This window comes from Hyposmocoma kahamanoa, unplaced genomic scaffold (assembly GCF_003589595.1).
Source record: "Hyposmocoma kahamanoa isolate Upper Pololo Valley unplaced genomic scaffold, ASM358959v1 202, whole genome shotgun sequence".
Lineage (NCBI taxonomy): Eukaryota > Metazoa > Arthropoda > Insecta > Lepidoptera > Cosmopterigidae > Hyposmocoma > Hyposmocoma kahamanoa.
In genome coordinates this window covers 15,025,940-15,044,788 of record NW_020653726.1, presented here as the reverse complement: position 1 = coordinate 15,044,788, position 18,849 = coordinate 15,025,940, and the positions used below count along the sequence as shown (strand labels likewise).

Sequence of the window (18,849 nt, the reverse complement as noted above, 5' to 3'; positions counted from 1 at the left end):
CACAGTAATGATAAGGCAGAATAGTTTTCAAACAAATCAAACGACAACTCGTCTCTATTTCTGGTTACATACTCGATGTTGTAAATGTTGAATGTGTACAAATATTATTTACTAAGAGCAACCCCTAGAGTTTCTTGCCATTCTTCTCAGGGGAATCTGCCTTACAAATGAGCGTAGAGTTTAATCATTGTGACGATTTCAAGTGTAATAATGCTTACCTATGAAATAAAGATTATTTTGAATAATGAATTTTGATGGCCTTAGTCTTCGTAGAGCGTAAACAAATCTGTTTTATGATTTATGAACTTTAATTTAAAATATCCAAGATTTTGCTCATTGTCATCTTTTACTTTTAACATTTTTTTTATTCTACCAATTAATGGGCCGAACAAGTAGTGTATCTGGTAGTAAAGTGACACGCCTGTCCATACCAGTTACAATGCCACTGTACCTAAATCGCAAAGATCTGAGGGGCACTCCCACTGCGCCCGTCACCCTGAGACCTAAGTTGACAAGTCTCATGTGCCTGGAATTTCACCAGCACACTTATCCTTCAAAACCAGAACACATTACCGCTTGGTGGCAGAAATAGGTGGGCAGTACTTCCCTGGACGAACTCTTTCACAAGGAGCTCTGCTGCTACTAACTTATTAAGTGAATAATTTCTCATCAAAAACATGTACTGAGTTAAATAATTTGGTAAAATACCGTTTTAACATGTTATTCGATTGATTATTCTGTACCAGACAACTCTGACCCGTTCTGATCAAAATAAATAATGCCGGAATGCTATTTTATCGAAACATATTGAATGAATGAATGAAATACTCTACTGCACATAAAATTACAGTGGCAACACACAATAGCAACGTAAGTATAAAAAAATACTAAGTTGACGTGCAATATGTGGCATTATTGCTATGTAGCAATTTCTTCCAGGCAACGCTAAAGGATTGCTATCAAAGAATATCTTTAAAAATAAACTACTTAACAAATTCTAATAAAGTATAAACTTAATAACATATCCTCGTCTTACTTTCTTTGGGTCGTATTCCAGAACTCTACTCAATGCTCAAGTCAGGATTTGAGAAGACTTGAGTATGATTGCAAGCACTGGAAATACGACCCTAATGGCAAGGACTTGAGTATGATTTGTAGTGCTTTGATTCATACTCAAGTGCTGACTTGAGATTGAGTAGAATTCTAGAATACGACCCTTAAACTCGTATCTTATGCACAAAGTTACTAAAATGCAAACAATGGATTGTATGTACAAATTTTGCAGGCTGATTTCACATCACATTTCATTCATATTATCACACTGGCTTTTACCTAATATTGAAGTAATGCCTCCAAATTAACACCCTTGATAAGAAATTTAAAATAAATAGAAAGTTTTACCATGTGAATAATCCACTCTATGTAAGATACGAGTTTAAGAAAGTAAGGTATCGATGTTACAGTTCAGTGTCCAAAATATAAAAGAAGGATTAAAGCTGTGAGTATGACCTGTTAAGACTTCGAAACATTAGTGTATTCGGAAAAAAACAAATGTACGCGATTTAGATTCGAAAACATAGTTTCATTTCCGACGTGTCGAAAATCGCAAAAACCTAAGAACTCAGAATGAAGTAAGATTTTTTTTCTTTATTTATTTGTACATCACAACTTAACACTAACATTATAGATAAAACCTAAGTCGTTAGAGAAGGCACATTAATAAAATAATTAAAGAACCATAATATTTGAACAACTTTTGAATTCACTTAGCGTGCAATGAAATAGGTCAATTGTATCAATTGTTCAAGATAACAAACTTCATTAAAGTTACAGATTACGCTGTCATTTAAATATTTCTTTACATAAACCTTATAATCTTCACCATTGAAACATTTTATGTTAATCGGAAGTCTATTATTATTATGTAAGTGCTGCGGTCAAGGATCATGGTTTTTAAATATAAAGAGTGAAATACGGTCCTTATTTCTGAGGTTAACTAAGTGTGAAGTAGTTACTGTGATTATGTACAAGAAGACGCATTATTTATATACTGGTAAATATTTCCGTCAATGTCAGTAAGCCTTCTTTCAGCGAATAGATTTCTAGGAAAACAGTCATAAAGTTTATTAAAGATGTAACCAATGTTTTTGTACAAAGTTTTACGAAACAATAACACTATATAACTGCAAAGCATATAATGTTCTCATAATGTATGTTGTTGAGTGCACTATGTTGAGTGTGTTTGTTATTATTATTGTTATTATAATTATAGTGCGTATTTGTAGCAACTTCAATCGATACCACATCGTCCAAACGTATAGAGCAGTGGTTCCCAAACTTTTATTGACCAAGGACCACTTTGATTTCTTTTTTGTTAGCAGGAACCACGATGTACAAGAGAAAAAAAGTAGATCAATCCGAAAATAAACTTTAATCAAAAAGTCAGTAGTATCATGCGTTAACGATGTTATTTTAATAGAAAATAGAACATTTTTAGTAAAAAGGTAAATTACGAATCAATGTGATTTTTGAGCGTGCATCTTCTGCACAAGTTGAGCAATCCTAGGACTACTATTACGAGACAAAGCTACACGGACATCATCACTTATTTTCAATCGATTTCTGTCTGTGTTTATGATTACCAACAAAACAGAAAACCCTTGTTCGCATAAAGAAGTTGTTGAGAAAACCGTAAGATAACTCAAGGCGATTTCTCGAATTTTGGTGTAAGAAATTGCTTTTTGACACCAAAACTTCTCAAGTGAATTCAAATGCGTCTTTACAGTTTCTATTATTTTGAAATTCAATCAGTTCTTCCTGGATTTCTTCTGTAAAATCACAAGCATCCGTGCTGTAAGGATTTCAAATCAGTTTTTGATCAATTTCGAAATATTCTGGGAAGTAACGATTGAATTTGTCAACATTTGTAGATGATTTCTAAGGTTGTCTATTACGTTTGCCCTACTGCTACGATGCATCGCCCGCGAAATTTTAAATTGTTCGCGGATCAAATTTTGACACCAGCGGACCACTTTGGAACCATTAGTATAGAGAGTAACAAAAATAGGTACTTATTTTTTAAAAAAGATAATCTTTTTTGGACCGAAAATCGCGTATATTTCCTTTTTTTATCTAAGCAAAGTGCCCAAATAAATTAGTCATGACCATGGGGCAAGTCCCACAGGTTTCTTCGATTCAACGTTTCCGTATTTACGGGTTTTATTAAAAAAAAACACTACGCCATTTTACATCCGAAAAAATGGTTTCATTCGTAATCGCGAAAACCTTAGAAGTGGATATACACATTTTATTGTTTAATTTGTTACAAATTAAAACTACCATTAAATAATGTGAATAAAATTGGATCCCCGCGGCAAGGTGCCCAAGCTGATGCTGGCAGCGTTCCCTCTTTGTATAGCTATGCTAATACGTTGAGCAAGGTAGCTGCTGTTTAATTTTCAATCTGTTGCTTTCAAATTAAAGTTTTATCTTTAGCTATCTTTAAAAATAGATAAATGTACTTTATATTATTAGAGAGAAAAAGTAAGAGAGAGCTGCTTTTAAGCGACCTTCGGAAAGAACCGATTTTTTGCAACTACCAAGGTAAGTAACTAACACGTGATGAATCACAACACCTGGCCAAGAAGGTAAGCCGGGGTTTTAGTGGATGTGCACCACCTCGAGGTTTATATGTGTACCATTTTTCCAATAACGTCAACGAAAATAAAGTTTAATTACACATCCGTTATTTCTAATATCATCTGTGAACACGTTTCTATTCTGTATCGTGTTTTATTATGCAGTTATCTGTGGGCAATATACTAAACGATATAGCAATAAAGTATGTGAGTAAGCACGACCTTTCTACAAGGCTGTGGGAGGTAATTAAATACGACTTAAATGGTTATAATAACTTAACGTATGTGCGACAATTAAACGCTGTTTTTGTAATTTTTTTATAAATATTGATATATTTTATATATTTATATGAAATATTTTTTTGGATTTAAATAGTCTGCATTTATTTTTGAGCGCTTTGTTTGAGTAAACCGTGACGATGAGACCTGTAAAAAACCCGAAATGTTGGTATGCTTTTCTCACCCATTTCTGCCGCCAAGCAACAATGAGAGCATTGCTGCGTTCCGGTTTGGAAGGGTAGGGGTGCTAGTGAAATTACAGACACATGGGACTTGTCAACTTATGTCTCATGGTGACGGGCGCAGTGGCAATGCCCCCTCATATCTTTGTAATTTAAGGTTCTGAGAGGCACTACACCTGTTATGGAAAGACGTGTCGCTTACCACCATTTACTTTTTTTTATAATACCAACTGACGGGCGCCTATTCATAACACTAGCAATTCCATTCAGCACCAGCTTTAAATCGCAAAGATCTTAGGGGTATTGCCACTGCGCCCGTCACCCTAAGACATAAGTTGTAGAGGCCCATGTGCCTGTAATTTCACCAGCACCCTTGCAATGAAAAAAATATTCAAAACAATGGTAGCTATTTTGCATGATTTAACCTCCACTGGGTACGCGGAGTACCAAATTAATTTACTTCCATTTTTTCTAGATGATAATTCATAAATTTGCAACTGAAGGTGTACGACTAATGGAATGAACGAATGATTACCAATAACACCAGTGATATTTAGAACCTATAACGATAGGTGTCAAAAACTAACGTTACCAAGAGGTAACGATGTGTTGTGAAGACGATTATTTACTTAGAATAAACAACACTCCAAACGACCAATTCACCGCTGCAGAAATTTGGCATTGAGTTTACGTCTATGACTTTATAGATCACAATCGTTATGAAGATCCGTGAACTACATTGATGACAAATCTAATTTTAAAAAAACAAATACAGAATGCTACAACGGACCGTTTCTTTAGGTTCTTAATAGTTCAAGAAAGCTAATTAATTTAATCTATCTTTCGTTACTTCATCTCTTAAATCTTGAATAGTGAACTGTTTTAAAAAATGGAATACAAATATTCTGTTTCTAAGAATATCTCGTCTTCCCGTTCACGACTCCACATGAACAGTTTCATTGCACTTCCCATGTTTTTATCTATTTATAGTATGGTTAGATTCACTTACTTACCTGGAACTACGTCAAGTAAAACCTTCTTTGAAACTAAGTTGCTAAGCGTAATTTGACTAGATATGATGAAATTGATGTGTTAGCAAGTACTATGTAGGTACCACCGCAATGAAAATAACAATATATAGATAAATACATACAGCCACACACATACCACATACACACATAAGCACGCATGCACACGCACTCCTTTTTATTTTGTAACTTTATCTAACTTTGTGCCAAATTAAGATCCACCACATTTAATTAAATTTTTTAGTAATTGTATAATGAACTACAGTTAATTAGTATTTTTTGAGTCGGATGTCTGGTGTGTCAACACACAAGGTCTACCTAGTTTGGGCACCTATCTGCCGCTATGTGCCAAGTTGGACATACGTTTTAAAATTGTATGTGATTGGGAGATAATTTCTTTTTTTTGGCTCACCACACACTTTGGCAAGATAAAAAAAATGTCAACCCAGCCATCACAAAAAATAATTAAAAACACGTACCTACTTCTTATATTAAGTTAACACTAAAAATCACAAGGAACAAAAATTATAATTTGTAGTGTAGTTTATATAGATAATTCACTTTTTTTTTGTCAAATTCGGTAGCAACACCTGGACAGCATCAACGCTTCCGATTGCTTCCGAGGCCATCTCCATAAGACTCTTCAGCGCCCACTGGGTAGGGATCACTTTGGGAACCTATGAATAAAGGCATGTATTCTAAAAGCTAATTATTTACTTTCACATCTATGCCAGTAGACAAAATCACGTAGTAAATCTTCAAAAATATTGATGTTTTTGTGTATAATAAAAGATAAAGCTTGTTATGACTATTTTTTAGTTGGGTCACAGTCAATTTATAATTGCAAAATCGGAAATTTAATTACAAGTAGGTAGGTATCGTGTTTAGGGAAGTATTCACAATAAGTTAGTTTCTTAATAATATTTACATTTGTGTGTGTCTGTTTGTGTGTATGATTTGTGTTACATTGGTTTATAAAATATTATATACAACTCTGCGTACGTGTGGGCCTTCTCTAAATTATGAATGTAAGGATGTAAGATAGAGTAAAGATAAGTTGGTTACCACGGAAGAAAAGAAAAATATTCAATTTACTATATTATTACTATAATTTTATTATATATACTGTATTTATTGTTCTGCATTTGTCTACTATAATTATATTAAGCACGAAAGTACCAATACTTTCCTGTACATCTGGTGCACCTTGGGCAACATTGGGCGAGTACGTTACGCCTAGAGGTGAGAAAAAAATATTACCTTATTTTCTTTTACAGATTCCTTGGGACCTTGTAAAGGGCCCGAAACGTTGGTTTGTTTCAAAAACAAATATACGGTATTTAAATCCGGAAAATAGTTTCATTTCCTATGTGAAACAATCGCGAAAATTCAAGGACTCGATATGTACAATACTTGTTTAGGGCCTAGGTTTTGTTTTTTCTTATGAATTTAGAACACGAAATTTTATCTATATACAAATTTCATGATACCTTGTATTTCTCGCTAAGTGTATTAGTATAATTTTGAGAAATAAGTATCTTATACCGTAAATCATAACTAGGTTATATGACGGTGGTTCCCAATGTTGGTAGAAATTTTCACGTACCACTATAAAATTAAATTAAAACTCTGACCAAAGAAAACTGTAATTTATTTTGTGCGAAGTGGCATTATGCGTCATCTGTCATAATCTTCCATTATATAAAAAGACTACAATATATTATAATATCTCTAGCGATAATATAAATGACCTCCAAAACTTCCGAAATAATTCTGTCCAAACATTATACACTTATTGAACATGTCAATAATTTATATTTCTTCTCAATATTATATGCAAATTGTATAAACGTTTTTATTAGAGATTACCACCGACTTTATACACACTTACATACAAAAAGACGTTTTTATTTCGCATGTTTATTAGACATAGCACACTTCTTTAACTAGGAATTTAGAAAAAATCATTCGCTTTTTAAATAAGTACCAAATTATTAAGTATCTACATTTTACGTATCTAGCTTTTAACTTTATCATCTATTGTTAATTTATTTAGAGAAAACAAATTATCAATGAAGAATAATTTTAAGTTTATCCTGTGTTCTAAAGGAGAATTCAAGTCATTAAGGTATTAAAAGGTACTTACCTTTGTTAATTCCAAGTTTTACTGTGCATGTGATGTTAGAGAACTGGATATCAACCGGCTCCTTGGTAGGACGTCGGGCCAGGCTTTCATCTTCAGAAGGCGTAGGATATCTGGAAGATGGTTCTGGACTTGTCCCGGGTTGAGGTCTTGAATTGAGCGGATAAATTTTATCATTTTCAGGTCTATGTGCTACACTACTCTCGTCAACAATTTGTGCTCCCGCGAGCATCATTTTGAATTCTTTTTATCGAACTCCGATTCGAAATTCGAATATGGCGCGTTAACGGTGTCGCGGGAGCAAATGCGCGCGCGCTGCTTGACGATGTAAACTGGACTATCAACGCCTTTGTTCGGAGGCGAGTTCGACCCGGTGAATAATTGCACCGCATTTGTTTGCAATTTGTAAATGAGCGATGGATGTGTGTGTATGTAAAATGAACAATACGCTTTATCGTGATACTAGTGTAAAACAAAGACGCTGCTTTGGTGATATCTACTCAATTTATGACGTTTCTAACTTCCTTACATATAATGTCTCTATTTACTCTTCACTCAATAACTGTTCAAATAATGAACTAATCTGTAGATACAATCAATGGAATAGGTAAATACTTAGACATTGTTATGTTCACCTCGTGCAATAAATTATCAATACTAATAATAATCTAGTAGATATTCTGAAAAAAAAAACATCTCATATAGAATGTGTACACAACTTGCGAATAACATAATTTAAAAGACCTTTTACGCTGCAGTCGTCTGTTGATTATAAAAATTCCAGGAAATATAATGACTTGTTATAGTTTTTGTAGCTTCGAAGTAATAATGTTGATTCTACAGCTCTGAGAAAATAAATCTTGTAATAGTTCAGTGGAGCGACCTTTGTTTGAATTCATTCAGTTGTTGCTAAACAACGATACACATACTGATTAAGCACACTACAGGACATATTGATTTACCTGCATCAAGATTTGAAGTTTTTACAAGGTTGACTGTATAGAGTATTGGACTCTACAATAAATGCAAGCATCTTGCAGATTTAATTGTGAGATGACCGAATTACATATTTATGCTAACGACAATATTATTATTTTACTAGTTTTCCGACGACGTTAACCAGTTATCTACGACCAGCTATTAATTTACGTTACGTCCAACATTACCGTTTATCGCCATTGTTTTTGCTAATTTGCTGCGAAAGTCTAAAAAACCTATCATTATATATACGTAAGGGGCAGTGAATGATCTATTGTAGTTAAATAAGTTATGTTAATTTTTTCTTTTGTTTAGCAATTCTTTTTTTTATCTTTTACATTTCGAAGTTCAATAAACTTGTCGCGATAAATAACAACAATAAAACACACAATACGTTTCCTTGAATTCCTTTCGTACATTAACAAGTCTGTGTCATGTTTCTGACTTGACAATTCATTTGTTTCAGTTTTTCTCCAACTATAATTGAAAAAGAATGATTTACCGTAAATTGGTAATACATGATATAAATACATAATTATATAAACTATGTATCATCAATCTGTATGACTTCAGACCTCATACTTTTTGTATTTTTCACTTTTGTTTTGTCATTCCGTTTTCCAAAATTTCTTTCAAAAAAGTCTCTTATTTGAGTCTGACTCATTGTTTATTAGAAATTAAGAAAATACTTTCTTAAACTTGAATTTCTCTAAAACAATTGTTACACGACATTTGTCCTTATCCAGTAAACACTTATTGACGTCATCTGTGGTAAACAACAAATAATTACATTTACTTTGTCACATCTATAAATATTATGTACTTATTATCCGACTTTAAATCTTTCTCTACATCAATCAATTTGAAATAAAATTTCGCGACGGTGTCGCTCTCTATGAATACTTATTAAAACTACGTCGATAAATAATTACAAACGTACATACTTAGTTCAAATGATAAATACTAGAGGTCGCAGCATGTTACTTAATCATACATATATAGTGAATTGTAAGGTTCGTTATGTATTTGATAGATGGTGTAACGTACATTTTTTGTCACCGACTCTAAGAGAAAAGACCTCAAAATATATGTACATTTTTAATTATTTGTATCAAATTTAAACATACATAATTAATGAAGTGAATGAATATTGTATGAATAAGAATGTATGTAAGAGTAATTAATTGAAACAAGTCGAAACCTTGAGACTTTCTTATAGTATTTTCGTTCTACATTAAAGTGAAAATAGCTCGAAAAAATTTTGTAGTCTGTTGCAAGACGTACGCTCCCTTATTTGGCAATAACCAAGTAAAACACCTCATTTCGAAAACAAGCGAGAATATCGTCATGTAGGACACGAAACATGATGACCCCAAATCTGCTTTGTTAGAATGCAGTAAATTTGGTCTATGCACCCAATAGACCTGCGACCAATGTTAGTTGAGCCATACCGCTTTCATGTTTTAGTATAAAAAAAAATATAAAAAAAATAAATAACGCACACACTCAACATAGCCCCGCACTAGGGAAACCCTGTGTCGCGGGTGCCATGGACACACACATAGACAACCACAAATTACACCCAAACTCACGAGAGAAATAAATGTAAGCCATACAAACATTTCTCCCGGCCCGGGAATCGAACCTAGGACCTCTGCGTGGCAGTCCGGCATGGTAACCGTGCGGCCACGGAGGCAGTTTAGTATCAAACGTAATCGCTTCCGAAAGTAATTGGTCTTGGGCACAGGAACTTTTTTTATAGTATCAAATGACAAGACGAACAAGTCGTGCACCCGGTGGTAATGCACGACCGACACCGACGAACGACAGCTCTGTCCATAACAGTTGCAGTGCCACTCAGAGCTTTTTCATCATAAAGTGCTGAGGGGCACTGCCACTGCGCCCGCCACTCTGAGACATAATTTGACAAGTTTCATGTGATTGTAATTTCACCAGCAACCTTACACTCCAAAATCGGAAGGCAGCAATGCTCACATTACTGCTTGGCGGCAGAAATGGGTAAAGTGGCAGTACTTCCCACTCTTTAACAAGGAGCCTACTTCTACGAAGTATCCAGGGATGAAAACACTACTATAGATACTGAGGGTTGCTAATCGTCTATGTAAAGCAAGAATAAAATAGGTGAAAGAACCTGAGAAACCCTTTACTGTTAACATGTATCTAACCGGTCGCACGATGAGCCTCAGGTAACCCATTGATCGCACACTCAGGAAGTCTGCCATAGTATAATAAAAACCATTTGCTATCCCCTAATGTCTTCTCGGTAGATATAGAAATGAGACTCTAGTAACTGATATAAATAATTTTGATATGTTTTCTTTATACTCCCTACACAAAATGTAGTATTTAGGCAAGCCGATGGGATTCAAGGTAAGACGTCTCGCCACTGCTAGGTAATTATAATACTCTATGACTTGTAGATTGCGTTATTGTGAATTACTTGAAGAAAGGCTTTTTAAACTGCATCTACTAGCTATAAACACCACCTTCGCTGAAATATTGTCAAAATTCATGCATCCGTATATCTACTCGTACAACAAAATTCCTTCATACATGCATGCACACGCATGCGCATCCAAACGTCGATTACCTGCGAGATAGGCTTTGCCTTTGCAGAAGTCGTAGGAAATTCTCTGTACGCTATATACGCTACAATTGCGTTGTATAAAAAAAGTGTATTGTAAATCTTCATCAACCCAGTCTTATCAGAGCTCCTTGTCATTATAGTTTTAGTTATGTTATCCTAGGGTAACGCCACTGCGTCAATGTAAACAAGAAACTTACATTTATAACTAGTACTTAAATGTTAAGTAACAATTACGTTGCACCTGAGTTCAACTTAGAAAACTATTCGTATTCAACTGGCAATGAACGCCGGTCCTAGGTCATGGTGTGACGTGGTGAATCACTATAAATAAACATAAACGTCCGTCTACAGAGTACTAAACATTATTTTAATGTATTTTTCCTTTTAACACCACATAAAAATAAATATTTTATAATATACATGTCGTATATTGTGTAATAACTTTTAACAGACTTCAAAAAAAGGAGGAGGTTCTAAATTCGAATATGTTTTTTTTTGTATGTATGTTACACGATAACACCAGCATTTGTGAACCGAATTTGAAGGTTCTTTTTTTGTTGGAAAGAGGGTACCTCAGAAGTGGTCTTATTTAAATTTGAAGAAAATGTTGCACCTCTAAGGGTGGCAAACTAGGGGATGAATGACTTTTGAGGTCGGTTTTTTGTAACTCTGCACTGCGATTATTATTCATGTTACAATTTTGACAAAACTCAAATAGTTTTATTCCAGTTTAGTAAGCAAATTACATTTGAAATCGTCATATTGATTTAAACTGTACTGTTCTTTCGTAAGGCAAGTTTCCTTGAGAAGAATGAGCAAGAAACTCTAGGGCAGGGTTTCTTAACCCTGAAAATTTCAAATCTCACCAGCCTTTCCGAAAAGGCTCGCGGGTTGCATCGACGCGCGTCTCGCTCTCTCGTCTCACGGGTGCTAAAATTCAATACCTAAAATTCACGCGCGTATTTTTATATAATGCATTTTTTATGTTAAGTAGACCCGCCATAGACCCCCAGCGCTCATTACACGGACCCCTTAGGCTCCATTTATACTGCGGCGGAACGGAGTGGAAGCGAATTTTTGTAATTATATTGTACATAGCATAATGAACTTTATGGTCATTTGTTAACGTACTATCTAAATACGAAACAAAATCTTCCGCGGAATTCTCGGACATGCTCCAGAATGCTAGCGCATTCCGCGGAAGATTTTGGCTGCCGCAATATAAATTGAGCGTTAGGGGTCCATGGACCACAGATTTAGAAAATCCTGGTCTAGGGGTTGCTCTATGTAAATATACATTTGTACACATTTATAATTTATAATATTTATGTCAAACATAGATCGAGTCTACCTGCAAGAGCTAAACAAGTGAATACCACGGATCTGGTTGAAAATTCAAAATTCAAAATAATCTTTATTTCATAGGTAAGCATTATTACACTTGAAATCGTCACAATGGTTAAACTCTACCGCTCATTCATAAGGCAGATTCCCCTGAGAAGAATGAGCAAGAAACTCTAGGGGTTGCTCTTTGTAAATAACATTTTTTGGTTGATCTAAGGGTACGGTCCCCCATTATGTCGTGACGACAGACAGTCGTGCAGTTTAAAGTGTCGTGAATTGTATATTTAAATGAAGATGTTCACATATAGTAAAACACGATTAACTGTCGTTCACGACATTTTGGACGTTATGACGACAGACTGTCGTAATAATGGAAAGAGCTAGAACGACAGCTGTCCGACGATAAATAAAACGTCCCGATAAAAATGTGACGACAGATAATGGTAGCTTCAAACGATTCTGTCGTGTAAACGACAAGGCGGCTGCCGTGAATCGATAAATTGTCGTCACAATCTAGTGGGAACAGTTAGACACCACAGTCGTTGAACGGTAAAATGAACGTCCACGATACAGTCACGACAGATAGTCGTGATATGGGAACAGGTTAGACGCGAGTCGTCCAACGGTAAATATAACGTTACGACAAAATGGGAAAAGTGTTATCACTACAGTTTTAAACCTCGTGAATAGCAAAGAATATCAACCGGCACCTTAATATAGAAGCGTATACAGAGCCCCATAAATGAATTTGCGACTTTGTGATACGACGATACGACAATATACGACTGTCATGAGTGGCCAGTTTAATTTTACCCGACTTTAAATAAAAAGGAGGCTTGGTAAATTCTTTTTTGGTTGAAAGACTGCACTCTCGTGGTGGTTTCATTGTCACCAAGTCGGTACCTGATGAGGGAATCCATGAAAATCAATGAAAATCTTCAAATTTCATAGGCATATCAGTATACTTACCGATTTCTCCATCAATTGTGGATCAATTTTTAAAATTATTGTTTTGTCTGAGAGGGTATACTCTCGAGGCGGTCCCTGATGCTGTTCCAGGTTCCGGCCGATAAGCAAATTTTTGAGGTCGGTTTTTTTTTCAACGAACTAATTACAATTATTGTTTTTCGTATTAATGTCTGTCATTATTTATAAAAAAAAACTAACATAATATTTTTAACATAAACGACATTTTCATAAATAAGTATACTTACCCGTACAGAGAGTTTTTAACTGTAAAGTTCTGTTAATATGTTATCAGATTGTTATGAATAGCATACCATTCGATTAGTATGAAACTGGATTTGTATATCGTCATTAATGTTATACAGGGTGTAACAGCAAGGCATAGACGTATTATAGGACCCCAGCGTGTACTTGACTGCAACGTATTACGTAATAAATATTAATTTATTACCAACTCAGGTTTTGATCCAGAACTTGGTATTTACGTACAATTTAATCTAATGGTTAGATGTTACAATATGTAGGTGATAAACGTCCAATTACACACACAATTGTACATTACTTAATGTTTATGGACATGCCCAAATGCCATCGACACACGCAAATGAGCTGTTCCACTTTTTGCAGCATCTGCAGAGAGACCTCACTGAAAGTCATTTCGATGCGTCGTCTTATCTCTTCTGTGTTTTATTGCTCGACTCAACTGGCATTGAAGAGTGAAGGTTCGAAACAATCCAGTACTGTGTAGTCTTAAAACCCTCCTCCCTACATTTCGGAGTAGGATAGGTCAAAGCGGATGTACTGCGATGCCATCGCAAATCTAAATCTCCCCCAATAAATTTGTCAAATCGAATGGAAGCTACCATCATCGGCCACACCAACGCACAATTTTCAATACTCTTTATTTGCATTCCACAATGGTGTTTATATTTTTTTTAAAAATAAGTGCGCATTTGATATCTCATGGTGTACAAGCTATGGTGTACACAGTAAAAAAAAATCTTAATTAGATATAAAATTAGACGTAGTTTGGCTGAAGGTATCCCCGCGGGTCCCATTGAGCATTCCTCTGATTCGTGTTCTATTTCTAGTGCAAACACATTTGTCCTGTTACCTACTGATGAGGTTGAGGTGGAGGGAATTGTGGCGAATCTTCGTAGTGACTGTGCTGTGGGCTACGACGGCATTTCTGGCTCCTTTTTAAAAAAAATCATACATATTTTAGTTTCCCCGATAACGTTCGTATGTAATCTTTCCTTTAGTACCGGTGTCTTCCCCGAGGCCATCAAGCTCGCTATAATTCATCCGATGTTCAAGAGTGGGGACAGAGGTCAAATAAACAATTACAGACTTATTTCAATTCTGCCCACCCTGTCTAAAATTCTAGAGAGACTTTTAAATAGTAGACTGATGAATTACATGGAACAAAATAAATTGTTGTCTAACTCTCAGTATGGTTTCCGGCCTGGTATTTCTACAAATAATGCTGTATCAGACCTAACTAACGAAGTCGTTGCTAAACTTGATAACAAGCAGAAGGTGATGGCTGTTTTCCTCGACCTCGCCAAAGCATTCGATACAATATCAGTACCACTACTCATTACTAAACTGAAAAGGTTGGGTATTCGAGGACTTCAGCTTGACTTTTTGTAAGTAATCTTGTTGATAGACGACAGTATGTTAGGATTGGAGATTTAAACAGTAAGGAACTTCCGATCACGTATGGTGTGCCCCAAGGCAGTATTCTCGGCTCTACCTTATTTTTAGCGTATATTAACGACTTATGTAACATGCAATTAAAAAACGGTTCTATTTTTACATATGCCGACGACACTGCCTTGATATTCTTTGGCGAATCCTGGGAGTCCGTGTTTTACTATGCGCAATTGGGCTTTAATTCAGTTTCTGCATGGCTTTCTCAGAATCTTCTCACCCTTAACGTGGATAAAACAATGTGTCTCCCTTTCTCTCTTTCAAGTCGTGGTCTTCCATCCGCCACCTCTTTCACTGTCACGGCTCATTCGTGTCCTTCCTTTCCTAAAAATTCCTGCTCTTGTCCATCCTTACTCCGCACTCACTACATCAAATACTTGGGTGTCCAGCTAGATAGCATACTTTCTTTTAGCTATCATATTGAGAGTCTTTCCCTACGGTTACGTAAATTAATTTATGTTTTTAAAAACCTCAGTCTCGTTGCTGACGTGAAAGTTTTGAGACTTGTGTATTTGGCTCTCTGTCAATCCCTCACGACAGTATATGCACCCTCGTGCATACACAGGTTTTTAGTGGGTAGGCCGCCAAGGATCTATCCGGCGATCTATCGCCGGGTGGGTCGACAGAGGAGAGTCCCACACAACCCCGCCATGCCATACCCCGTTGCGGGCGATGGGGTATGCATAAAGCAGTTTCCTGTGTATAAAAAAAAGGTGATCTCCAGAAAATTGTGGTAAAAACATAAGCATCTAAACCATTAAACGATAAGCAACAGTATAAATTATAGTGCTTAAGCTAAGTACACTAAATAGATGAGCATGAGGTTAGTGATTACCGATTAACAAGTTGCACCTTATATTATTGACGACGTTGCACAAAACGTGACTGCAAACTGTATAGCACGTGGCCAAGATAACACATAACGTTTTCTACTTAGCCTGCAACAACAACCAATAATAATAACTTGCGAGCCAATCACGCCAATAACCTAGTCTCGAACTATAGAATTCGCTCTACGATGAACAAATCTACAAAAAAAATTTATAAAAAATGAAACTATTTTTCAAACAAACCAACGTTCTGAAAAAACAAATCGAGTTATTCGAAGAACAGAGTCCGTTGTGATTATATAGCGAAAAGAGAATAGGTAGATTACAAGAATAATTTCGTTATTCAAGAAACTAAGGCCTATGTAAAGGTGTTTTGAGAATTTATATACCTTATTTCGTTTCGGAAATATAAAATCAAACAATAGTCCATCTGACATCCAAAGCGAAGAAGAACGAACGAAATGTACTATGTCCTGAGAACAAGTAGTCTTGCACATAGATCTTTGTTCTACGTAGGAGTCGAAATATACGCGATTTAAATCCGGAAGAATAGTTTCATTTCCTATATGTAACAATCGCGAAAATAAACACCCTATTTATAACATAAGCTCATAAACACTGATTCTTGTGCTAGATTTTCGTTTATATTTTTTTCAATAGCGCAGATGACGTAAAATTGCGTTATATAATTAGAAATAGGCATGTAATGAAACAAAAATAATTATTTAACTTTTTTAGGATACCAAGTGACGGGACTAACAAGTCGTGCGCCTGGTGATAAGCGACACGCCTGTCCATAACAGTTGTAATGCCGCTCAGAGCTTTAAATGCCAAAGATCTGAGAGGTTTTGCCACTGCGCCCGTCACTCTGAGACTTAAATAAAAAAATACCATATACCTGTAATTTCACCAGCACCTTACGTAATCAAAATCGTATCGCAGTAATGCTCACATTACTGCTTGGCGGCAGAAATGGGTAATTTGACGTACCTACTTCTTTGGACGTACTTTTTCACAAGGAGCTCTAACTGAAACTTAATAAATAATAAAATACATACAAACTTCACGTTTCACAATGATATTCAATTATTTTTGTGACATTAAGCCACAGTTTGTTATAATTATTAATACAAAAGGTCGAACACGAAAAATAATTCCTTCGATCCGGCTGGATTCGAACCAGCGTCTTCTAGCAAACCGTGCCAGATTCTATGACAACTAAGCCACGGATCGAACCAACGGAACTTACGAATTTTTCTATGTACTTGTGCACATCTTTATTTTTGGTTTTAACTACTTTTATCCGAAGCGCCATCTGTGAGAAATCTATTTATTATCATGATATTTTACCACCATGATATTAAAATATTTTTTGAGAAATTACTGCACTTTTGTTATAATTATTAATACAAATATAGATCACAAAAAAAAATCCTTCTATCTGACCTGCGTAAGTATGCCAAACTAGGGCCACCGCTCTACCCATTGAGCCATAGGTTGAGTCAGCATACCGTATTAATTTTAGCATGTGTTTGTTACATATGTTTCGTATTGGTTTTTTCTTTTCGGCATTTAATCGAGACTTGTGAGAGACTTAAAAAGCTTCTCATTCAGCCTGTACCTTTGCAGATACTCGATACTGATGTGACATGTCGCTGTATTCTTTTTATATAAATGAAGTGGTCCCAGTTTGGTATATGCACGTTCCAGTCCCCTCAGATCGAAGGACTGTTTCTTTGTATTCGATCTTCTCAAAATAGTTGTTTAAAAAACTGAGTTTCATTGGGAAATTAAACTATTTTTCCGGATTTAAATTGCGTATATTTGTTTTTTCAAACAAACCAACGTTTCGGGTCGTTTTACAGGTCCTATGGTCACGGTTGACTGAGGTGATACCACCTTATGTGTAATATTAATGCAAACTACATATAACTCAGTCAACCGTGACCACGGAACCTGTAAAGTGTCCGAAACGTTTGTTTGAAAAGAAAAAACAAATATACGCGATTTAAACCTGGAAAAATAGTTCCATTTCCTATATGCAACAATCGCGAAAACCTAAGAACTCGATATGACTTTCATTAATTCTTTTCTGTATTCCTTATCTTGCAGCTTTACTAGATCGCTATGCTGCCCGATCCATGACGACAAAGGTATCTCAGTAGTGGTCCCATTTAAATTTCAAGAAAATATCCCAACGCTAATGGTGGCAAACTAGGGGATGAATGACGTTTGAGGTCGTCTTTTTAGTACTCTGTACTCAGATTATGTATTTATGTATTTTTATATAATATTTTATATTATTATTTGTAGTTATGTGTGTTTATGTATATTGTATACCAAAGTAATGAATTCAATCAATTTAGTAATACAATTTTTATAAGGCATGTGTAGTGAACTGCACGCTTTGCACTTGAAATGTAATCCGACTTGGTTTTTTATTTACGCACATAACAATTGGGATTGTCTAATAGTAAAGTTAACCAAACAAAATAATAGATTTAATGTATAATAATAATAATAATATAATATAAAGCGCACACTCAACATAGCCCCGCACTAGGGAAGCCCTGTGTCGCGGGTGCCATGGACACACACATAGACAATCACAAATTACACCCAAACTCACGAGAGAAATAACTGTAGGCCATACAATATTTCTCCCGGCCCGGGAATCGAACCTGGTACCTCTGCTTGGCAGTCCGGCATGGTAACCTTAATTGATTAAATCATAAAATAATGAAAATCCAGTAATTTTGTAAAATTAACTGTTATAAAATATTCGTCAAAAAATCTTAAAATAAGATTATTATATTATTGTCAAATGAATTGTTAGTTGCGTCAGCATTAATTAAGGAAGACAAGTTTAATCATACCACGTTTGTAAAATAAACTCATAAATCAATATGTGCCTTTTAAGTGTTGCCGTAATTGGTTAATAGACAACGAGAGACGTTCATCTTTGATCGCAATTTACCTATCACAATCCGGATTTTGATTCCATTTATCGTGTCCATAGTTAACTATAATTAACTTCGATTATAAAAACATCGAACTTCATTTGCCTGCACTGCCAACGATGCCGGCTACAAACCGCCGTAGGAAATGTTTTCTTTAGCTCGCGTTCGGACAAACTACCC

The 18,849-nt window shown here is 35.4% G+C and overlaps 1 protein-coding gene across 1 annotated transcript in view; it reads right to left on the bottom strand.

Moving 5' to 3' along the window:
• LOC113226888 (ATP-binding cassette sub-family G member 4) overlaps positions 1 to 7,625 on the bottom strand; it is a 69,386-nt gene extending 61,761 nt beyond the window's left edge. The window contains exon 1 of the mRNA XM_026459684.1: positions 7,274 to 7,625. Coding sequence (XP_026315469.1) covers positions 7,274 to 7,505 — 232 coding nt within the window. The 5' untranslated portion in view covers positions 7,506 to 7,625. The remainder of the gene's footprint in view (positions 1 to 7,273) is intronic.
• Positions 7,626 to 18,849: the final 11,224 nt, after the last annotated feature.